Source organism: Phodopus roborovskii, unplaced genomic scaffold, assembly GCF_943737965.1.
Source record: "Phodopus roborovskii unplaced genomic scaffold, PHOROB, whole genome shotgun sequence".
Lineage (NCBI taxonomy): Eukaryota > Metazoa > Chordata > Mammalia > Rodentia > Cricetidae > Phodopus > Phodopus roborovskii.
The window spans coordinates 28,114,683-28,138,611 of NW_026126571.1; the positions used below are offsets into that span (position 1 = coordinate 28,114,683).

The 23,929-nt window shown below is 46.8% G+C and overlaps 1 protein-coding gene across 1 annotated transcript in view; it reads left to right on the forward strand.

Moving 5' to 3' along the window:
* Window positions 1-308: 308 nt before the first annotated feature.
* Paxip1 (PAX interacting protein 1) overlaps window positions 309-23,929 on the forward strand; it is a 44,271-nt gene continuing 20,650 nt past the window's right edge. The window contains exons 1-6 of the mRNA XM_051203150.1: window positions 309-586; window positions 3,073-3,207; window positions 8,257-8,300; window positions 10,611-10,674; window positions 17,942-18,055; window positions 19,738-20,355. Coding sequence (XP_051059107.1) covers window positions 506-586; window positions 3,073-3,207; window positions 8,257-8,300; window positions 10,611-10,674; window positions 17,942-18,055; window positions 19,738-20,355 — 1,056 coding nt within the window. The 5' untranslated portion in view covers window positions 309-505. The remainder of the gene's footprint in view (window positions 587-3,072; window positions 3,208-8,256; window positions 8,301-10,610; window positions 10,675-17,941; window positions 18,056-19,737; window positions 20,356-23,929) is intronic.

A 23,929-nucleotide genomic window follows, 5' to 3' on the forward strand; every position in this document is an offset into this window, starting at 1 on the left:
AACCCCGCATGCCGGGCTGTGCAAGTCGCTCTCCGCGCCGAGGCCCCGCCCCCTTCGCGCATGCGCTGCCGGGTGACCGCGCGGGGTGACGGGAGCCCCGCCCATTCCCCGCCCCCTGGCTGGTCCACCGCGGTTCTGTAGGGGATACAGAGTTTCCGCGTCCTTGCTTCTCGGTCTCGGAAACTTGGCAGGCGCAGGGCTGCCATGTGCGGTGCGAAATAGTAAACAACATTGGCCCTGGGGCCCGGGGCGGCAGTGGAAGAGGCGCTCTTCCGCGCACGGGGCTGGGCAGCCCCATGTGCTCCCCTGCCTGCCCGGCGCGGTGGTACGTGCCTCAGGGCGCGCGCTGCTCCCGCGCTCCGGGTCTCGAGCGGGCGGGGGCGCCGGTCGGAGTGCGGCGGCGGCTGCGGGCCGGGCTGTGCGGCCGAGCAGTTGGCGTCGCTGCGGGCGCTGGGCGCGGCGGGCCGGGTGACGCGCGGCCGGGCGCCGCCGCGCCGCCGCGACCATGTCGGAGCCGGCGCCCGAAGTTCCGGAGGATCTGTTCCGCGAGGTCAAGTACTACGCGGTGGGCGACATCGACCCGCAGGTACCGCCCGCGCGGGGCCCCTCCGTCGTGCCTCCCCCTGTTTCGGCGCGCGCACGCCCTGCAGGACTCTGGGCCGGAGCCGCGGGGCACGCCGGGCCGCGAAGGGCCGCGGAAGGAGCCTCGCGAGCACCGATCCGGTGCGGCCGCCGGCCGAGCATCCTGCGGGGCCCTGCTGAGAGCGTCCCTTGCAGAGGGCCCTGTCCTCTCGGCCCCTGATTTTCCCTAAGTGTGACTTGTACGGTAGGTGTGGAAGGTACCCTACCCTTACGGTCACAGTGATTCGTGCGAGTAAACCGTGGGTTTGGATACATCCACAGAATACTGTCTGTGGTCGTGGTATCTTCAGGACAGTGTCCCAGACATTTTCTTTCCTAAACTATGCGTACAGTTGTCTCACCTTCTGTGTCTTGTTATGGGTCCTAAGGAAGGAATTGTCTAAGAGCCTTCTAGAGCCTCGTACTTGTATCCTAGTAACAGGTCCACTGGGTCTTAGTTGTTGAGACTTCGGGTTGAACCCACAGTGATCAGGATGAGTGCTTGTAACTGGCTTATTCCAGTACTGATCACCGCATTACCACCTTCTCTTCACCCTTTGCTATTTTTCATTTTAGGACTTTAACTTTTATGAGGGACTTGGACCAAATACCACTTGAAACCAGGAACACACTGAACTGAGCTGTTTGCCCAACTATGTGTGAAATCCGAGTGCTTAAAAAGTCTCCCTGTCATGCCCTTATAATCTGAAATAGTGTACTTTCAAAAAGATTTAGAGCCAGGGCACCTATTCCTTGAGTCTTGTGATACTGATTGAGGAAGCTCACAGGTGGTGAGCACTCCCAGTACAGCCTGGGCATTGGGCCTGGTACACAGTGTGCTGCAATTGCAGAGCATTCCTGAATGGTGCATCCTAGGAAGGAACAGGTGGAGGGTGCCATGGGTACTGAGTCTTCAGTAAGCAGATATTGAGTACAAGAAGTTGTTTTCTCTGTGGGGAATGCATGTACTAGGAATTGGAGGCATTAATATATACTTGGCATGTGTCCTGATGGTCACAAGGTGGCTTCTGTGAGATAGAATTGGTAATAAGTAGTTTGGGAAGAAGTTTTGGTTTCCTCAGTGTCTGAAACCTGACTTTGCATAGTTTGCTGGGAAGAAGGGTTCAGCTACAGGGAGCAGAAGGGAAAAGGTTGACAGCAAAGTGAGACTTGTTTCTAGAAATTTGTCATGAATAGAAAGCAGCAGGACCTGAGAAGGAGAAGGCCAGGGAGGGCTTGCTGCGTGTATGTTCCTGAGTTTAATGCAAGGCTGCGGCAGGCAGATGGAGTTCATATGTGAAAGTAAAGGTGTTTGGGGTCCAGGCAGACTGGCTTATGGCTGGTGACTGTTGATTTTCCATGCATCAGGTACACACTGACTGGGTTGCTCCGGTTCTTAGGTGATGCTCAGCAGGCTCCCTAGACACTGCTGCTTTTGGCTCTTCCTTGACTCTGGCTGTGTTCCCCTGTCAAGTTGCTCTCCTCTGATGCTTCTCTTAGCCCCATGTGTCCCGGATGGGTCCTCAACGTTTGGCATCCAGGTGGCTACCTCAATGACTCTAAGAACCTTGATTCCCATCTGTAACAGCGAGTTATAGTCTCTGGGGAGCCAGGGTCCTCTCTAGGTGTAACTGGAGGTCTTTCATCAGGTATGACATGAGGCCAAAGAGTGGCGTGTCCACCCCAAAGCCCAGCAGTGCCCCTTCCATTCTCTGCTTCTGATCAGTCCCTCCAGAAGATGCCAGCATTTCCATCTTAGCTTTTCTGTTATACTTGCACCCTGTCTAGTTATTGTCTGGTTAATTCTATCCTGTTTTCCTTCTGTTGCTACTGACATTTCTTTAGTAACCTGCCTCTCAACAGTTGTGTCTTAACAAGTCTCTCTGAGCACATGGCCAAATCCATGTATTCCTATGTTATATCCATCTGTAAGATCTGTTGATAGCCTTCCTTTGTGATAGCCTTCCATGATCTAAGGAAAACTGCTGAGCATAGCACCCAAGACTATACTGTCCATGGTTGAATCTGAGCTCCCCTGCTGGGCCTCCTTCAGTGTGTACATTTTGCCTGATGGGCATCCATAAATCAGGATTCTCCTGGTGGGTGTCTGCCTCCAGAAACTTCCTAATTGTGGTGGAAGTGCCAGTCCTCAGCCTTTGGGTTGGAAGTCTGAACAGGTACTCAATAGAACTCAGGTTGTTCTGTTGTGTCCTGGTGTATCTTGTCTGTCTGGAGGACAGCAAATGCCTAGTAGCTGGCCAGGACTTGGGCTGTGAATCAGGGTTGCTGAATTTTATTGTCCAAAAGTGTTTCATTAGTTTTATCACTCAGGAAAAGGCCTCTCAGTAGGGGACAGTGTGTTTCTGTTATTGCTAATAATGACTTCTTTGATCAGGAAGGCAATACAGTATTTTTTTTTAAATTAATTGTGTTGTTGATTTGTTTCCTTAGGTTATTCAGCTTCTTAAAGCCGGGAAAGCCAAGGAAGTCTCCTACAATGCCCTGGCCTCACACATCATTTCAGAGGATGGGGACAACCCTGAAGTGGGAGAAGCCCGGGAGGTCTTTGACTTGCCTGTAGTAAAGGTCGGTAGAAAGTCTGAGCCTCTGCCTTACGTCATGTTGTCTCCCCAGAAGTGCCTTGGCCCTATAGCAGGGCTTTCTGCCAGGCTTGGTGCCTGTGGGCCAGTGTTAAGTGGGATGTCGTCAGGTGGATGAAACTCTTAAACTTTAGTCACCTCTCAACTTTGGGACTTGAGCTTCCATGACTACATGGCAAGGTTGCTGTTGCTCTGTAAATAGTTCCTGTTCAGTGTAGGAATATTCCCTGCTATCACTTGCTGCCAACTCTCCAGCTCAGGAAATCTGTCCTAGGAAATGACGTTTGATTCCAGAAGCTTCTAAAAGTCAGCTGTCCTTTCCCTGGTGGCCAGTGGCCTTGATCCTCCAGCTGGATAGCCGAAAGGAGGAGGCCTCTTCCCTGCTGACTGCCCCCATCTCCCATGGTGGCTCACTGTACTAGCTGTCCACCTGGTGGCATCTGGACTGACATTCAGCCTGACCTGTGGCCACTTGTTTGTAGAATGTGGGGCTTCAGCTGGTGAGCAGTTTGTTCAGGTTTTGTTCACCTGCACACTGTGCTGTGGGACTTGTAAGTCAGGATGTGTGAATGTGATGTGTGTTACTTCTGTGGTGGCCTTTCAGTTTTGTTCCCTACCTGCTACCATTACCCTGTTCAGACAGTTCAATGCTTTAAGAGGCAAACAATTAAGTGACCATGGTTCTCCAATAGCAGTTAGGAGTGCAGTGACTGAATCAGATCAGGTGTTGAGGGGCTGCTGGCTATTGGGTGTGGTAACCTCTCAGTATGTAGGGTCTAGAAAAGTTTGCAGGCTTGCATACTTGACTTAGAAAATGAGCCTGAGAGGTGGTCTGCCTCAAGAGTCCCAGGGAGGTTCTTACCCATGCTGTCAGGAAACTACCACAGCAGAAGATGATTTATTTGTGGCGGTAAATCCAGCAGTTGCCTGTATGTCAGCACGTGTGCTTGCTTAGGCTCACTATGTCTCTGAAGATTGGTGCTCAGCCTGGTTCTTGGTCACTTTACCTGATGCTTCTTGCTAAAGCTTGCCAGATGTCTGGCAGTGAGCCAGGGCAGGCTTCTTGGGTTTGCATCTCAGCCCACCCTTCTTGTGAGCTTGTTTTCTGTTAGCAGTTGTATAGTATGTCTTGCATGTCTCATACAGGTTTAAAGGGAAAGGGTTATCTTACAAACATGTTGCTAGGCCTAGGTCACTGTTGTCAGACCAAGTATAGAGATGGATCTTAGCACATTTGACCCCAAGACTCCCTTTGCAATAAACTTTTTGTTTCTCCCTTAGTCTCTGAAGTAAAATTCATGTGTAAGATAGCTTATCATACGATTTAATAATCAGAGCTGGAGAAATGAATGACTCAGTGGGTAACAGAGCTTGCTTGTATGAAGACCTGAGCACCCATGAAAACTATGTGTGGCAATGTATGTATGTAACCCCAGTACTTGGGGAGGATAGAGACAGGATAGCTGGGGTTCCCTGACCACCAGCCAATTTCAAGCTCAGTAAGAGACTGCTTCAAGGACTAGGGTGGAGAGTGGTAGAATAGGAGACTGGTTGTCCTTCTGTGGCCTCTGCGTGTGTGTGCACAGGTGCACACATATGCATCTCTCTCTCCTGTCTTTCATAGACAACACATTTACAGTTGTACTTAGGGACTAAGGGTGTAGCTTGGTGGCAGGGCAGTGTCCAGTATACATGAGGTTCTCAGCATCAAAACAAAAACAGATAAAAATTGCTGAAGCTGCTGACATGTCAAAGAAAAATAAAAGATAAATGAACAGTAGGTAAATACTTGGGTAAAATTACTGGATAAAATGTAATGAAACTGCCAGATACCTCTGTGTATAGGATCAGTGAGCCAGTAGTGCAGTGCAGGTAGCTTCATCCTTCCAGAGGAGTTTCCAGTTAAAAGGTGACATTTCAGAATGGCAATTACAAAGTTGTAGGCTGAGTAGAGCAACCAGAACTGCATGGCAGCGCTGTGGCAGACTGTGCGCTGTCCCACACTCTGCCTGCTTTGGCTGTAGTTCTTGAACAGGTGACCCATATCAGCACCCCAGTCCACTTGTTATTTGTGGCAGTGCCTGTGTTAGCCAGAAACTGTTGTGAGGGGTCTTCTCAGAGCTGACCGTCAGTTGAGGTTTTGGGGGCAGTTCCTTCCGTATCCTGAGTGTGAGCTGAGGCCTGTCCTTGACCCCATGCAGGGGCTGGAGTGTGGATTTAGCTGGGGATGGGACTTGGGGGTGGCTGAGGCCTGGCTCCCAGGGGCAGACATGCTCTTTGGCTTATATTTCTGTTGTAGTCACTGTTCTATGACTGAAGAGACACTGTGACTAAAGGTAAGCATTTAATTGTGGGGTGTGCTTACAGTTTCAGAGATTTAGTCCATTATTACTGCAGTGGGAGCATGGTGACATGCAGGCAGGCGCTGGAACAGTGACTGAGAGCTATCTACATCCTGATTCATAGGCAAAGAGAACTGGGCCTAAAACATAGACTTACCCTCAAAACCCTCTCACAGTGACACTTCCTAATACTTCTCAGATAGTGCCACTCCTTAATGACTAAACATTCAAATATATGAGCTTATGGGAGCCATTCTTAATTCAAACCACCACAGCCTAGATACTAACTTTTAAAAAATGAGTATTTTACTTGTGTGTTTTGTGTACATGTGTGTCTGTGTACCATGAATGTACCTAGTTCTTGGGGAGACCAGATCAGGGCATTTAATTCCCTGGGACAGCAGTTAAGATGGTTATGAGCTACCATATGGGTGCTGGGATTCAAACCTGGATCCTGTGGGAGAACAGTCAATGCTCCTAACAGCTGAGCCATCTCTAGCCTGTTTCTGTTCTACTTCATCAGTGAGCCTACTTTTCACTACTCTGGTGTCTGGAGAGGTGGCCCTCCTCTGCTTGGAATGGGGAACCCTACTCAGCCTTGTGAAGGCTCTCTAGGGCTGTAAAGCTGAGTGGATGTAATATAAAAGGGACATTTCCAAACTGGTATTGTCTAAAGCTGCCTGAGCACATTGGGGTTCCCATGGTTATTTCCCACTGAACAGAAGAAAAGTGCTGCCATTGTTGTCCAGTCCAAACTTCTCACAGTACATTGCTGCAGGCTGTGACATCCATCTGTGTGCAGACTACATGACAGCTGACAGAACTGTTTCTGGGAATGCTCCTGTAAGCTCATTTGTAGTTCTGCAGGTTCTCATGCCTTCTGGGTGTCCCCGTTGGGAAGAAAGTTTGGCCATGAGAAGGTGTTTTTTGAATTCAGAAGAGTTGTCCACAAAGCTTGTTTTATTTTTTTCTCACAATGATCTTGGTATGTGGTCTTGTTCTCATACCTTGCCAAATCTATTGTAAGGGATACAGGTTTGCACCACCATGCCTGGTCCAGGACAGGTTGTTGATGTTGACTCAGTACCTAAATTTCATTGAAACCAGTCAGGGTTATCAGAAAGTAGGCAGCAGTGTTGGTTAAAGCAAGGAAGGGGCTTTTTGCCAGAGTGCTGAACTGTCTATCTAGTAAGACAGCGCATGCCTCTGTTGAGATTATCCTGGATACAGGCAGTCTTTATTTTATAAAATATTTACTGTTCTTGTCATAAAGAACAGGCTTTAGCCAGGCATAGTGATAGAGGCCTGGAATTCTAGTATGGTCACAAATTCAAGGCCAGCCTTCTCTATATATCAAGTTTGAGTCCATTCTGGGGTTCATGAGACCATATCTCAAACCAAAAGAAAAAAGAAAAGAAAAAAAGAAAGAAAAGGAAAAAGAAAGGAAGAAAAGAATTATATGTATCACTTGAAAAATGCTCTGTAGGGCACACTGTGGGTCTGAAGGTAGTAAGGTAGTAGGCACTATGGTCAAGTCTACTTTACCGGTCAGCATGAGTAGAGACTGTATTCTTCCTGTTCTCTGTCTGCCTCGAGTCTTGTATCGTCTCTTCACAGATTTGGAACATATTTTGCTGACTACAATGCTGCTTCAATAATGAGCAATTGAGTATATGTTTTGTTTGTCCAAGCTTCTCAGAGTCAGCAGGCTAACGGGTACCATTGCTAGACTTCCAGATTGTCACTTCTTGAAATAGAGTTATTAGAATAACAGTTGGTCTAATTTGTTTTTAATTTAATTTATTATTTTACATGTCGATCCCAGTTCCCCCTTTCTCCCTCCCACTTCCCTCCCTGTTACGCTCTCTGCCCCCTCACATGCACCCTGACCACCCTCCCCTCCCATTCCCCCACCCCAATTCCACATGTAGGGCAATGCCATCCAGGTGGTGTCATGTAGATCTGACAGGTCATTTGATTTTTAAAAGTGAATTATAAATATAAGGTGAAAGCTGGATGGGCATTGGTGGTGCACGCTTTTAATTCCAGCACTCAAGTGGCAGAGGCAGGCAGATCTCTGTGAGTTAAAGGCCAACCTGGTCTACAGAGTGAGCTCCAGGACAGGCTCCAAAACAATGCAGAGAAACCCTGTCTCGATAAACCAAATAAATAAATAAATAAATAAAATTAAAAAAAAAAAAAAGGGAAAAAGAAATATAAGGTGAGCTAGTTTTCCAAGAATATAAAGTACTCAGAAGTACTTAGTTTACCTTGTAATGAATGTTTGGAATTCATAAGATTAGAAGAGGTTTTTTTTTTTTTTTTTTAATGGTTTGCAAATATTGTGTATCCTTGGTTTTAAATAAACCCACAACCTTGTGAATTTAGTCTGTTTTTTTTGACTGTGCTGAGCTTGTGGGTGAGATGGCCGCAATTAGGGTTGAACCTAAACTTGTGCATCTATCACAAGCCTAAGGAATGCAGTGGCTGCTTCATTTTGGAACTGGGGTGTGTGGCTTGGACACATGATCTTTGATTGCTGCTTCCTTGTTCTCCTGTTTGCATGGGGATGACTATAGTGGGTTACAACAGAGCCTTCTAATTTCCAGAAGGCCACTATTAGTGAAGTTATGTCAGTTTGGTCACACATTGTGAATGGTTTTTGATTTGTGTCATTCTTTTTTTTTTTTCAGCCTTCCTGGGTGACTCTGTCCGTGCAGTGTGGAGTTCTCCTGCCGTATCCTTTTCTACATCGAGGTTGGGGGCTAGCTGTGGATTTAAGGTTGCATTGAGTTAGCAGACTTATGAGTGGGGGCCCAGGGGATAGTTGTGGGTTTAAGATGCATTGAGTTAGTGGGCTCACGAGTGGGACTAGCATTTCCTCTGCCCTTCTGTCCCCTGCTCTTTCCTGTCCTGTATGAAATGGTGTGTACTGGTCCTCGTCATTACCTGCATCAAAAAGCAGTGGTCAGCAGTTATGGCGAGGACCCAGAGTTGCAGCTCTTTTCAGTCTTATAATGTTTATTAGACCCAATAAATAAATAAATAAATAAATAAATAAATAAATAAAAAGTTTAGAATGCTAAGTCAGGTGAGAAAGTCATAAATGACTTTTAGAAAACACGAGAAGGAAGTTCCTAGTTTGATAAGTATTCATCTTTTTAGTTAGGTAGATCCTATGGTAGGTGTATTATTCTACACTCCCCGCTCAGCCCTGGATGTGAAAATAGAGTGGCAATGACCGTATTCTGGGATTTGGAGTGGGGGTTGCAGCTCAGTTGATAAAGAGCTATCTTAATTTTAGGTCCTGGGCTCAGTACCCAGCATTGATTTCATGAATTGGGCTTGTTGGTGCGTGCCCATGATTCCAGCACTCAGGAGGTGGAGGCAAGAGCATCAGTACTTAAAGGTTATCCTGGGCTTTGTAGGAGAGTTCAAGGCTAGCCTAAGTATATGAGACGCTGTCTCAAAACCAAAAGCAAACTCACTCTACCGTGTGTAGCTTCTTCCTGACCTGTGTCAGCCATCTCTTATTTCTCCCTCATGACTGCCCAGAATCTTGTCTTGGGTCCCAACTGGGATATTCCTCACCATTTCTGTTTCCTACTGTAGGCCTAGTGTCTTCTGGCTTGCTCTGTTGGGATAAAGCTTCACTGGAGAGGCAGGTGAACAGAACTTGATTTTGGAAATCATTTCTGCCATGGAGGAATCACACTCAAGTTCTGGCATGGCACCTGAGGATCCGCACCATCATGCAGGCCCTTTTTTTTTTTTTTTTTTTTTTTTTTTTTTTTTTACAGCTGTGCCACACAGCTCTTTTGAATGTACATACTCCTCTCAAGTCTGAGCAGAGGGACTTAACTGAGACACTGCTAAGGCCTCAGCTGCTCAAGCCTTCCTCTCTTAGCAGCTCTTCTTGGAGGATGCAGCTCTAGCTCAAATTCTCATTCTTCATTTAGAGTCCAAAGAGTGAAGGATTCTTTGTTGTTTCGTATCTTTATACGCACAGGTTTCAATCAGACAGACAAACCCGACCTTGGGGAAGTGGACATTTCTGAGATGTAGTCAGGTGTTCATCTCTTATGGACCTTTTCTCAACACCAGTCTTCCTCAGGAAGGTTATTTGAGCTCTTGCCTATCTGTCTGTAAAGAAACCTAAAACACCAGAATGAGGGCCCAAGATTAACTAGTAGTCACCCTGAGATTTGTTGGTGTTTTCCCCCATCTTGAGAAGGAGAGAAACCCTGAAGTTAGGTGCCAAGTTGGAAAGGTCTTGGCTAACAGAGCAGAGGACCTTGTGCCAGAGTCTCCATTTATTATGGGCAGGGATGGTCCATATTTAGGGTTTGTCAGTGTATCTGTAAGGGAGGTCTATACAATTACAGTTTAGCTTGTTCATAACCCACCTATCTCAAGGGGTCCTTTCCATCTGTTTTGAACTCTGGACAATACTCCATTGTTTTGAAGACTCCCTGTTTCCAAGAGACCTGCTCTGTCAGTGCTCAGCGATCTCAGAATGAACTCAGATGGATGGTCCAACCTTTCAAGCCAGAAATGGTCTTCATAATTTATATTGTAGGGATTCTAACACCCTGAGTTGTCCTGCCTGAGTTCAGAACACATAGGCCCTTCTAGGAAGGAGCCCTGAGTGGGACGAGCACAACCTTGGTTGCTGCATTTGACATCCTCTACACATTGCTTTTTAGGGAGTGTGTTTGTGTGTCTGTCCCGTATATCTGCGTGGTGTATAGTTAGGTAGTGGGTAGGAGTCAGGAAGTTTCCCATGCACACATTGTCGATCTTAGTGATGATGTGAGTAGAGACTTGGATTTTGGGACGTCCTTTGCAGACAGTTGCTCACTTCTTCTCATGCTTTACTCCCATCTGCTCTGCCATCTCTGGTCATCTTCAGCGTCTCTCACTTTCTAAATGCTCCAAGCGGGAGGGAGGTGGCAGAGCCTGGCCTAGTGGGCAGGCAGGGCTTATGTTAGTGAAGTTCTGGCTGTGCTCATCTTACTTCATTGCAATCTTAATAACTGTCCGACAGAGTCAATGGTTTCTCTCCAGAGTCCTGTCAGATTTTTTTTGGACTCACTGCCTGCCTTTCTCAGGTAAGCATGGTTATTGTCTATGATGGTTCTGAGCGCTCATGCGCTTGGATCTATGACCTATTTGTTAACCAGTTCCTTGGAATCTTTGTGCTAAACTGACTGTATTTGATAATATACTTCTAGCACACTTACCATAAACTATAAAAATACATACATTCATACATAACTAAAAGAAATACAGATATTTAAAACTTGAATATGAAAAATACTTTTATTGAATTAGAAGATGTCAAAATTCACTCAGCTTGGTAGTCTGAAGGATTTTCATATAGATAAATAAGAAAAAAAAAGATAACAAAAAAACTTAGCAGATGACTCTAAGGAGTGGATTTCAGCTTATATTAGCCCATCAAGCCATTTGTTGTAGTTTTTAGTCAGATGAACATTTTAATAATAGTTTTTGCCTATTGTATTTTGTAATGATGCATTTAGTTCCGGTGAGGATTCAGGGGACATACTACTCTCTGTGGGCATCTAGATATTTGAGAAGGTTTAGCAGTATCAAGAACTGTGTGATACTCACAGTATTGAGAAGCTTGGACACGAGGATGGGCATGTACATGGTATCTATGAGGGCAAAGTCAGAAACAGGTGATTGTAGTGAGGTGCTTAAGAACCCCGTCTCATACACTTACAGAACAGTTTAGATTATGTTTTATAGAAGTATGATAAGTTGGGACATGGTGTTAAGTGGAAAAATTGAATATAATAAATGTACATTATGACACCCAGGGAAAACAGGAAATGGAGGAGTGTTGATGGTGGTTAATTTTGGGTCCTGAGAGAGGTGGGTATTGTTTTAAAGTACATCCTTAGTAGATGTGTCCTGTTCTCCTAACCACAGCTGACAAAAGCCTAAGCTATAACACAGCAATCACAAAATCAGGGTTATGCTCTTTAAACAGTGGGCCAAAATTAGTAACTTAGATGAGAGAAGGTACAGTTCACAGTGGCCCCACTATCTGTCCTTGGGTGCCTGTGGTGGCAGGTCTGAGGAGCTGGCCTGTCCTTCCTTCAGGCCTCTGAGAAAGGAGCAGAGCAGGGTGTTTGTGAGCTGGGGAGGACTTGGCCATTGTCTCCTCTTCCCTCAGCATTGCCCAGGTCGGGAACCAGGGAGTGTTGGGTTACCATTGTTAGGTTGTTGGCTAGACTTAACCTTTAACACATGATGTTGCCAGTCTGAGTGACCCCTCCTTTGTCCAGGCAATGAGTAAGTAAGTTTATCTGGAGTTTTTGTTCTTTTCTGTCTTATAAATTCTAGAAATGCTGTGGAATTATAAAGGGTTCCTTTTGTTCTGCTATGTCAGTTTGATGCAGATCATTAAAGTCACCCCTTTATTTCTTTGAACAGGAATTTGTTGAGATTTGTATTTTTTTTTTTTTTTTTACTTTGTTTTTTAGTGCCCCCCTTTCTGTATATTTTTATGTTTACATGAGGATAGCCTTAAATTTTGGTTAATGTACAAACTTGTAAGTATGGGGTTCTGGGTATCTGCAGCCTCTACTATTTGCCATACAATCTCTGTGCTCTCTAGATGTGTGCTCAACACAGACAAATGGGAAGTGAGGCCATCTTTCTGTGTCTCTGTCTCTGCATAGCACTGTGCCCTTCACCTGCAGTGTGTGTCTCCCTTCCTTACTCTGGCAGCCATTGGGCTTCTGGGATCCGTAGGCTTTGTCTCTGCCAGAAGGGTTCAGACTCCGAGAAAGCAGAAGGCTGGGCTGAGTAGGGATGGGGAGGACAGAGATGCAAGGCTCAGTAGCTTTGACTTGGGGAAACAAGAAAGCCAAAGTATAAGATGATTATAGAATTTTTTTTTCTTTAGTTTTTCAAGACAGGATTTCTCTGTGTAGCTCTGAATGCCCTGGAACTTGCCTCGAACTCACAGAGATCCACCTGCCTCCCAAATGCTGAGATTAAAGGCGGGAATCACTCCACCTGGCTGGTTAAAAGGTTTTAAGTGAGCTAACTAGATAGTAAATATTAACCCGAGTTTAGTAAAGTGAGAGAACACTTTTGCTTTCAGACTAGTAGTTAACATTAACAGTGATGGTAGATGTAATGAGTGGCATGGAATGCATACATGGGGTTAGAGCATACATGCCACACACAGGTCCAGGTGTGATTCCACTTTAGAAAGGAGGGTGTTTGGCTTAGAGGGGAGGCACACTTTGATAGTGTGACCCGAGTGGGACTGGTGTGGAGTAGGTTGAAAGAAGATGGGGCTGGGTCCAGAAGGCCTTTAAGCCATGTTGTTTTGCTTGGTGCTGGGGGAAGGCAGGGCTGGGTGAGCAAGGGAGGTCAGTGAAGACTATGGGATAGCTCTTGGAGTTTGGGCTTGGGAAAGAAGCCCTCACTATTTTAGCTACATATTTAATTCTGGATCATAAACATTCACATTAGAAACTTTGGAAATGAGATTAAAGTGACAGACTGGTACTGGGGAATTTTGTCTGGTAACTGTGGGCATGATGAGGGTCAAGGTGGATATTAGAATTTTACACCTGCTGAGAACGGAGATGAAGACTGGGATCCAAGTTCACAGATGGAGCATGGACCCTAGCAGTATGGAGAACCTCACAGGTCCCAGGGCTTGTCAGTGCTGTGCCATGGGGTCCGTGCCTCATGCCTTCAGGTCAGGCTTGGGGCATGGGAAATCAAGTAGAGCTCGGTGGATAAGGGATGAGAGTATGCTGCTGTGCAGTGAGGCTTGGGTCATCCATGAGTAGTCCACACAGAGCAACTTGGAGGACACGTGGCATGATGGGAGTTGGTCAGCATAGGGGAGAGGTAGCAGGGGCCTGACCTTGGGTAAGACCTGCAGAAACAGGGATTGAACGTACTTGGAAAGGGTTTTGGGCAGGCAAGGTGCTGGTTAGGAGCAGACAAAGTCAGAAGAGTGGATTGGATGCTACCGTTTTTGCTTGTTTTCCTGGGAACAGCTGCTTTCTGGGAAAGGATCAGCATGAGTTTGCAATGACGGTTTTGTGTGTTCCTTTGCTCTAGTTCTGTGGTCCAGAATTGGGAGAAAAGGTGGCAAGGTTAAGCCAGGGCCTTGAAGCCAAAGAGCTACACAGGCCTCTACTTGGTCTTGGAAATCTGGGCTGTGGGCACCTAGGGTGGTCAGCCTGGGGGATGGGGAGGGTACCCATGAAGAAGCGATGAGGCGAGGGGCTGTGGCCACAGCATGTCTGTCTCAACACTGAGAGGTGGGTGGTATCATTTGTGGGGCTCCAGAGACAGAGATTTTTCTGGAGGCTAATCTGTATTCTCAAGGTCATGACAGGATCATACATCCTTCAGCAAGTTCATTGAGTAGGAAAAACCAAACTCAGAAGCAGTAGATCTTTATAGATCTCTTACTGCATACGTCTGTCACATTAGTCATTTACTGAACATAGTTGAAAACCCAGTGTGTACTGGGAGGTAAAACACTTTTTTTTTTTGTTTTTGAGACAGGGTCTCCCGATGTAGTGTTGGAATTCACTATATAAATCAGGCTAGCCTTGAACGTTCAGAGACTCTAACACCACTCCTGACACAAGCACTTCTTTAAGAAAGGGATGGGTTGTTTAGCTATTTTAAAGAAACCCTGCAACTGTTAGCTTACAGTGTACACTGTAAACAATATTTTATGGTTGCTAAAAATATTAATTTGCTTAAAGCTATGTTAACATACATACAATGTGAAGCTCAGGGACTTGGGGTACACATTAATTACAGTATAACTCATCCCTCAGGAAATGACAGGCTGCACATGGCCAGACACATGCTGTATCACATAGTGCAGGTGTGGGGACAGCACAAGGAGCTGTCCTCGTGGTTAGGTTCTGCCCTGCATGGCACACAAGGCTTGGCACCCCTTCAACAATAACTGTATGAACCCATGCCCTCACATACCCAGGCATGGCCACCTGAGCCAAGGCCTCTGTCCATGGGCCTCTGTCTTTTCTTGTTGGGGTGTTGGGGAAGAGCTGGCATTCCTTTTTGGAGCCTTCCAGGGACAGTGGGGAAGAAGGCTCCTGCCCGCAGAAGTCATCTCCTTGGTGCTTGCATTGTTGCAGGCAGCGGGCTCTGTAGTGTGCTGGGCAGGCCTTGGGAAGGAAGGCAGGAGCCTGATGGAGAGTCTGGCCAGGTGTGACGCAGGTTGAGAAGGCTGGAAGTGGACACCCTTATAGTTCCATGTCAGTCAGTCTTGGCTGTACTGGGCTCTGTGAGAGGTAGCAGATCAGCTCAGGGCTTACATCATATGGTGGGGCTCCTTCAGTAAGTAGTGTTAGCTGGCTGAGGGAGGGGAACATGGAAGCTGGAATCATGGGCCTTCTTCCCTGTGTGTGGAAATGAGGAGGGGAGGGTGCTGTGTTCTCTCTGTCAAATTATTATTGTTTGAGACAGTCCAAACATATAGTCGAGTTTAACCTCAGATTTTCTGTGTAGCTAAGTGTGGTGGTTTGAATGGGAATGACCTTCATGGCCGCATATATTTGAATATTTGCTCCTCAGTTGGTGGAACTGTTTGGGAAGGGTTAGGAAGCGTGTCCTTTTTTAGAGGAGGTGTGTGACTAGGGATGGGCTCTGAGGTCTGAGAAGTCCACCAGAGCCAGTCTCTTTCTGCCTTGTGCTTGTGGATAGATGTGAGCTCCCAGCTACTGCTTCAGCGCGGTGCCCGCCTGCTTGCTGTCACGTTCTCCATGATAGTCACGGACTCTGAGAGTGTAAGCAAGCTGCCAGTTGAGTGCTGCCTTGATCGCAGTGTCTCTTCATAACAGTAGAAAAGTAAGACACTAAACATAGCCTTGAATTTCTGTCTCCATTTCCCAGATGGGGGGTTACAGGCATGCACCACCATGCCTAGCCGAGAAGGGTGCTGGTTGGAGTAGAGAAGCAAGTCTTTTGGGGAGTCAGGGAATTCTATCCTGGGAGGAGAGTGGGACAAGAAAGCAGATTTTTGGAGTCTGGTGAGTGCTCATACTTACGCTGCTTGCCAGGGGTTTGGTAGAATGATACCAGGAGGAGGGATTGGCACATAGATGGTTTAGTGTGTTGGCAGTGGCATTTAGGTGTGGTGGCAAGGAACCAGGCAGGCTAAGCTGCCTTGGTCCCATGCTGGAGAGCTGGGATTCAGCTTGACACTGGGAGGAGGCAGCAGAACATTGGAACCAATGTGACTTCAGAAAGATGGCTTTTAAAAAAGAAAAGTACTTTTCCCCATTTAAAGAGATGGCTTTTGAAAATTCGGAGACTACAGAAAAGTATGAAAGTACTCCCATATCCTTTGACCAGGAGGTGACAGTTGCTGGCGTGAGGGTGTGGAGTCCAGTGTCACTGCTGCAGAGGCCTAACTGCAGTGGGTGTTTGCTCTGAGTTGATGGGCTACTTGTCAGAGATAGTGACCCGGTTCTCCTGTGTTCTCCCCTGCCTGGTACTCTTCACAGGGGCGTTATGCGCCCTTCCCAGTGAGAGTGAGGTATGGGGGGGGCAGGGCGTGCACAGTATGGGCCAGTTATCGTAGCTGGTAAAGAAGCTGTCTGTCCTTTCTGACATGTCCACTCAAGTGGTAAAGCTGCAACTAGACTAGGTTTTACACTCATTTTAAATTAAGATTGCATAGTGAGGCATTGGCTCAGTCTTTTGTCAGATAATTAAACCTCATTCTACAGGTGCTGCAGGAAACCACTAATAGAATAGACTGGTCGGGTTCTGATTTGAAAATGGCTTTAGGAAGCTCACATGTAGAGTAGTGAGGAATACAGAATAGCCCCTAGGAGTGGCTGTACAAGTCTGGGTCCATGGGAGCCTCATGCTGGCATTAAGAAGTCAGGACTGTAAGCAAATGTAGAGACAAACCCAGGCTTCTTTAACACCCATAACCTTCAACTTACAGTACATTAATCCAGAAAAGATTCCCATGCTTGTGTAATTCTCTTAAGGTGAATGCTGCATTACATTTCTTAAGTGTTTCTTTTGCTTTTCAGACTAAATTTTATCCTTTAAAAGTGAGTTGCCCTTTCCCAGAGGTCCCGCCTTAGAGAAGCTGCTGACTGTGTGTGTGTGTGTGTGTGTGTGTGTGACTGGGCCTTCATACAGGGGTGCCAGGTGCCAGTGTTCACAGTTCCCAAATGTCTCTGGGGTTGGTGGCAACTTCTGTGTGCCACGGTCATAGTCAGGTTCGTGTGAGACGCATGTGACAGTTTCTGGCACGGAGAGCAGGCAGTAGTGGGCTGGGAGACAGTTCTGGAGTCTTGCAGCTCTCAAGTCTAAGGTCTTTGGCGTCTCCGCCTGCTTGAGGCTTTTTCCATGGGATGTTTGTTTTCTCTCTGGTTTTCTACTCACTGTATTTTCGTCCTGTAATTTTATCCTTGTCATAATTAATAATTGTTACTAATTTTGAAGGAATTCTTTGTAATTATGATTTGAAAGTTTTATGATTGACTTTTTTCAAAGGGGTCAAGTGTCAAAGGGGAGTTTTGTGAAGTTGGTTATCTTGCTGTTATGTAGGTTCCTGGAATGGAACTTGGGTCATCAAGCTTGCATGACAAGTGCTTTACCCATTAAGTCATCTCACTGGCTTCTATAAGCATGATTTTGATGTTTGAACATTTTCAGAAATGATAGAAAATGAAACCTTTCTTCCCTTTTTAGTTGTTTGTATCATTTTTGTTATAGACCAAAATCTACTCAGCCTTTGGGGTGTGGATGGAACTTTAAAAAGATTTATTTATTTTTATTTTATATGTAGGTGTGTTTTGCCTGCTTGTATGTCTTTGTCTGCACCACATGCGTGCAAGGCCCAGGAAGACCAGAAGAAGGTGTTAGATTTCCTGGTACTAGAGTTATAGGTGGTTGTGAGCTGCTATGTGGGTGCTGGGAATTGAACCCTGGTCCACTGGAAGAGCAGTCAGTGTTCTTAATTAGTGAGCCATCTCTTCAGCCGTGGATGGGAAGTTTGAAAAATTATTTTGTGGTTCTTGGGATCTAACCCAAGTTCTTGTATATGCAAGGCAAGCTCTACCACGCACCTACTCCCGTAGCCCAGGGTGGTACTAAGTTTTGCTCAGCTGGTGACATGGCAAAAGGCTTCTTACCTGTGAAGCTGCTAGGAGTAGCAGGATGGCCGAGTGCTGCTCTTATTTTCTTACCGGCGTGCTGTGGCCAGATGACTGAGGAAGCCACCGCTGAATGACCCGTGTGAACACCACCATGTAATAAAGTGCAGACAGAGGCATGGTTGACTATCTAGTGAAGTCATGTTCTCATTTCTACCAGGTGTCGTCTGAGGACAGAAGTGCCCTGTGGGCCTTGATCACGTTCCACGGGGGCAATTGCCAGCTGAACCTCAACAAGAAGTGCACACACTTGATTGTTCCAGAGCCAAAGGGGGTAAGCACTTCAAATGTACCCTCTTCCGTGACATGCATAAGAGTCAAGTGTTTTCCAAGAAGCTCTTTGTAATGACTAGATTCTGTTTACAAAAGCCGCTAATATTAGTTTCTGTCATAAAAGATGTGTGATTATAAGTTATATTATGACTTTAAGAGGAAATAACATGAATAAGGTGGGTTTGTCAAATATTAAGTCTTGGATTTCATCCTGTAATATTTATTTACTTACTCATTGATTATCTGAAGGCTGGAGAGATGGCTCAGTAGTTTGTAAGCACGCTTGCGGTTCTTCTAGAGGACCTGGGTTTGTGTGTTGGGTTCCTACAGCATGTTGGGCAATCAGCAAGGGGATTGGTTCATACCTTCTGGTGTTGTTGCGGATGTAGCTTATTCTACACTGGGCTGTGGTGAGTGCTTGCCTCACATGCTTGAGGCCCTAGGTTCTGTCCTCAGCAGTGGGGAGGAAAATAATCAGAAACAAAGGTACCAGCATTCTATCATGGATATCAGCCAAGGCTACATAGTGAGACCCTGTCTCAAACAAAGAAGATAACAGCTAAGCAAAGGAAAATGAGCAGGTCTGGGATCACAATGGCGAAAGGCCACAGCTAGCAATGGGAGTTGGTTTCAGTGGCTTTGCTCTGAATATGTATGTGCATAACAGGACGGCAAACAGCGCTGCCCTGCCCCAGGAACAGACCAAATGCCTTCATCCCTCACTACCACCTGTCACAGTCACAGTAGCTTGAGGGAGAAACTCCATCGTGGCAGGGATTGTAGTGAGATAGTCCTTCTGTGGCACTGACCACGCCCATTGGGGAGTGGAGCCATGGGCGGAAGTGACCTGTGGAAGGAGGTCGGAGGGAGAGCTGGGAAAAGCTCTCTTGCTGGCGGGACTCGGACAGGAGAGCATTGGGTTGAATTTCCTGGTGTTCATCTGTCTAGGTTGTAAGTTATTTCTCCCTGAATAAACATCTGTTCGGCCTATTTGTTTATTCTGATCCTTACACAGGAGCTTGAGGGAGCTGTTCACAGTCAGAAGAAGGGAGCAGTGAGTGCATCCGAGTCAGCACTCAACTTACCCTTCCCATCACTGTTCGGATATCGCCTCACCCACAATTAATAGGTCTTTCCAGAGGAGCCCAGAGGCCTACTCCTAGGTGCAAGTTGGCAGTTAATACTGAAACTACACCTTGTCACTTAGTGCTGGTTCTAAGTTTTATTCTTACTGTATGTTTAACTTCTGTTTTTTGGGGTGTGTGTGGGGGTTAGCTATATCCCGGGCACCATTCTTGTTATATTGACTTGAAGGCACTTCCCAAAGTTCCCTTAGTGAATGTCTGCCTGTTTTGGACAGCTGGCTCTGAAAGAAGCATTAGTGTATATAAATAGATTTCAGGTCTTCACTTTATCATTTTCCATGAGATTCCTAGTTCTCGGGATGTACTTTAAACATCACCTATAACCAAGTCTTGTAAGGTTCCTGCTGTGGTCACAACCCCTTCCTGTGCCTTTGACAGCTCTAGCTCACAGGTACAGGCATGGGTTTGCCTCTGGAAAGCATGGCAGGACATCAGCAGCTCTGCATCTTTATCCCACTTAAAAGTCCCTCCTCGAATCTGTGATTATAGGATGAGAGGAAGCAGCATCATTTAGTATGTGTTTATGCTTCACTAATAGGAGAAATACGAGCGTGCTGTCAAGAGAGCAAGTATTAAGATTGTCACCCCTGACTGGGTCCTGGACTGCGTGTCTGAGAAGAGCAGGAAGGATGAAGCCTTTTATCATCCGCGTCTGATCATCTATGAGGAGGAAGAGGAGGAGGAGGGAGACAACGAGGAGCAGGACTCTCAGAACGAGGGCAGCACTGAGGAGAAGTCGAGTGCCGCCAGCTCTCCAGAAGCCTCTCCTGTTGACCAACAGTTCTCTCCCAAGCCCAGAGCTGAGGTGCCCAAAGGGGAGTTAATGTTTGATGACTCTTCTGATTCATCCCCCGAAAAGCAGGAGCGGAGCTTGAACTGGGCCCCTGCTGAAGCCCCACCACTCACCACGGCCCAGCGTAGGCTGCCTCAGGGAAAAGGACCAGGACTTATTAACCTGTGTGCCAATGTTCCACCTGTCCCCGGGGACATCCTGCCTCCTGACATTCGGGGTAACTTGATGGCTGCTGGACAAAACCTCCAGGGTTCTGAGCGATCAGAAATGCTAGGGACCTGGAGCCCAGCCGTCCGGACGTTGCGAAACATCACAAACAACGCGGACATCCAGCAGATCAGCCGACCCTCCAATGTTGCACACGTAAGTCTCAGGAAGCTGAAGGCTGCGTTCAAGAGTGGGATTTCATCACCCTTCAGAACAGGTTACTTATGAGTCCCATTTTTGTGGGGACTTCTTTGCAGCCATGTTAAACAGGCACGAAGCAGATGGTGACATTTGGGCCAGCAAGGAAAGGAACCAAATACCTGCCAATAGCTCCATGAGGCCTCATGGCCTGGCAGCGTAGCCATTTGTGTCAACCAGGGAGCGAACACAGTGTGTTTCCTAAATACTCATATCTTTGAATGTTGTCCCTGCTGGTTCATGTTATTGTGTATTTCACTGTCAAAGTCTGTCATCAGACTGATGGCAGGAAGGATCTTATGAAGGTGGTGATGTCAGGCTTGAATTAAAGGTTGTGCGTAGAACTGGGGACAGGGTCCCTGGTGAAAACCCAAAGCGGGCAAGGGTTTGTTGTCCTCAAAACATGATAAGAAGTGAGCTGCGTGGTGTGAGGGGTCCATGAGAGACAGACAAGGAGCTTTGTCATGGTGGCCAGGGAGGAGTGTGCGCTTCCTTTCTGGGAAGCCCTCACAGGATTTGAGCAGGGGTGTGCTGATGTCTGACAGATGTATGAAGGGTTATAAAGGGGTGGGAGAGGAGGGAAGCAGGAGAGCCCCAAAGAGGCTAGAAAATGGTGCTAGACAGGATCCTGGTGAGTGAGCACAGACTTGACTGCATTGAAAGAGCTGCAGGTGTGACAACCAGATACCCTTTCTCGTGTGTGTGTGTGTGTGTGTGTGTGTGTGTGTGTGTGTGTGTGAGAGAGAGAGAGAGAGAGAGAGAGCGTGATGGCGCGGGCAGGAAGATGTCTGATAAGTATGGAGGTCAGTGGAATTGCCAACACAATGATCTCTAGCTTTGCAGCCAATGAGACTGTTTAAGAGATAGGAGAAAACAAGAGGAGAGTTCCGGGTCATGCTGGGAGCAGCTGGGCGTGGGCAGTCAGAAGCCCTCCCATTTAAGAGCTGCTGTGGTGGCTGCTCCGGTCTGGCAGATTTGCCCTTTTTTGTTTTTGTTTTTTCTTTAACAGTTTTCAGCTGTGGGAGCAACCTGAGGCAGGACCCGGTGCCATTTGAGTGGATATAGGCAACTATGCATGGCCTGGGTTGAGATGGTATTAAGAATCATTTTGCTGGATTTGATTATGGCAAGGGCTTTAAGGAAGCCTCTGTTGGTTAGAGGTGCTTAGAAAACTGCCTGTAACTTGAGCAGTGAATACTGATAGTTGGGATTCTAGAGACAGTGGAGGGGATGGAGGCCAGATCCGGGTGACTCTGGGCATCCTTTAGGTGTTGGGAAGGGAAAAAGCTAGCTGCTGAGTTGAGATAGACAGGAGAGGGTTAACTGGGTCTGAGGAGAATGGTGGACAGACTGTAAGATGATTGATTCAGAGACCTGGAGACAGTAGTGCTGGGTGTGGCCAGCACTAGTTTAGGTTGACCACCACCGCTTTGATGAGACCTGGGAAGTAAGAGAGAGCCCAGGCTGGACAGAGGAAAGAGAAGGGGCCAGCTGGGGCCCTGTGGAGAGAATGGTTCCTGTGGTAGACAGAGCCTGGGCCGTGATCGTTGGAGGTGTTGACGTGTATAGTTCATTTATAGGCACCTTTTGACTTGGTGAAAATAAATAGCAAAATGCATTTGCCCAGATTCCAAGATTCTCCATACAGGCCGGAGTTCAGGCTTAATTTTGGGTGGTGGTGGTCTGGTAAAAGCTGACCAGCTTGGGGCTGGAGAGATGGCTAAGTGGTTAAGAGCGCTGGCTGCTCTTGTGGAGGACCTGGGTGTGATTCCTGGGACTTATGTGGTGCCTCACGGCCGTGTAACACCATTACCAGGGGACAGATCTACTAGCCTTTGCGACCTCAGCAGCCACTGCATCCACATGTTGCACAGGCATACGTGTGGGCAAAACAACTGTTCACATAAAGGAAAACTAAATGAATCTTTAATAAACATACTAGAGACTAAATGGGTCTGGTGAGCAACTGTTCCCCTGCTGTCTGCATTCACATACATAGAGGTTTAAGTGTGGGGATTCCTGACTCTTTTTGGATTTAGACATATACTGATGTCTGAACTGAGCTGAGGGCCCGGTACTGCTCTGACACTGTCCTCCAGTGACACTGGCTCCAGAATGGAGCCAGCTCAGCTAGCAACAGCAAAGGTAGGTTCAGGTCTCTATGGCGCTTCCTGAGAGTCCTTACCACTGTGTACAGAAAATGCATTTCAGAATGTTAGACAAGGAAGACTCAATATGATTGTTTGATCAAGGTGGAGGGGATGAAGGTGTTTGTTAAACTCCTGTCTGATGGCAAGTGTGTCCTAGCTAGGGCTTGTGTGCTTTGCACCATAATGCTTTTTATATTCTGGCAGGAACTCAGATAGTGCAGTTTGAAGAAGGGGAAATTCAAAGTTGCTGTCTCTTCAGAATTGCTGCTTACAGGTGGCATGGTTACATGGTCAAGTCCTTGGGACTCTTTTCCTTGGGCTCCTCAGGTTGCCATGTTCTCAGCTTGAGATACATGAAACGGGAGGGTGCTGTGAGCACCACAGAGCTCTGGTGGTTGTCCCCGCCATGCGAACGACCGTTCTCAGGCCTGCCCAGGCTCTCCTGGCCCTCCATTGTTTCAACTTGGACAGACTGAGTCAGCCATGCGCCTTTGCTTCTCAGCCCAGGGCAGAAGCAGCCACATGTCATGCACTCTCCTGCCCCCTTTGTCGTTGTTTTCTTTTGAGACAGACTTTCCCTGTAGCTGTGGCTGCTGGAACTCTAGACCTGGCTGGCCTCGAACTCAGAGATCCATCGCCTGCCTCTGCCTCCCAAGTGCTGGGATTAAAGGCATGTGCCACCACTGCCGGGCTTCTTTTTTTATCAAATGAGCTTCCCACATAGACATCGAAGTTTGCTGCATTGTGCTGCTCTCTCAGAACCAGGAGTTGGTACAGGGGGGTTGCCTGACCGCAGATTTCCCCTATGCTTGTCCTGTCAGCTGCTCTTACGTCATCTCTTCTGGGGTCATTTTTGGATAGGGTTGATAGTGCAGAGGACAGCAGTGTGGCAGATGGCTGCTTTGGCCTATTTATGTGGCAGGTGGTCTCTGTATTTGTCCCATCTGTTGCTTAGTCTTGTTTGAGGAAGAATAGTCAATAGCTGTAATGATTTCTCAGGAAGGCAGAACATTGGCTTTTTAAAGAAAGATTCTTTTAAGACATATTTATTAAACAACTGGACATTCTAAACATTGTTCTTAGTGCTGCTTAGTGCTGGTATATATCTGTGTACAAAACAAAAGAAAGGTTGCTTTTATGAACCCGCTTTTTTTGTTGAAATTTTAATATAATTACATCATTTCCCCCCCTTTTTTTTTTCTCCAAACCCTCTCTCATACCCTTCCTTGCTCTTTCAAATCCATGACTTCTTTTCCATTAATTGTTAGGTATCTCTGTGTTCTCGAGTGTGCACATGCATACGTGCACACACATGTATTCTCGAATATATAAATACAACCTGTTTAGTCTGTATGTTACTTAAATGTATATGTTTTTAGGGC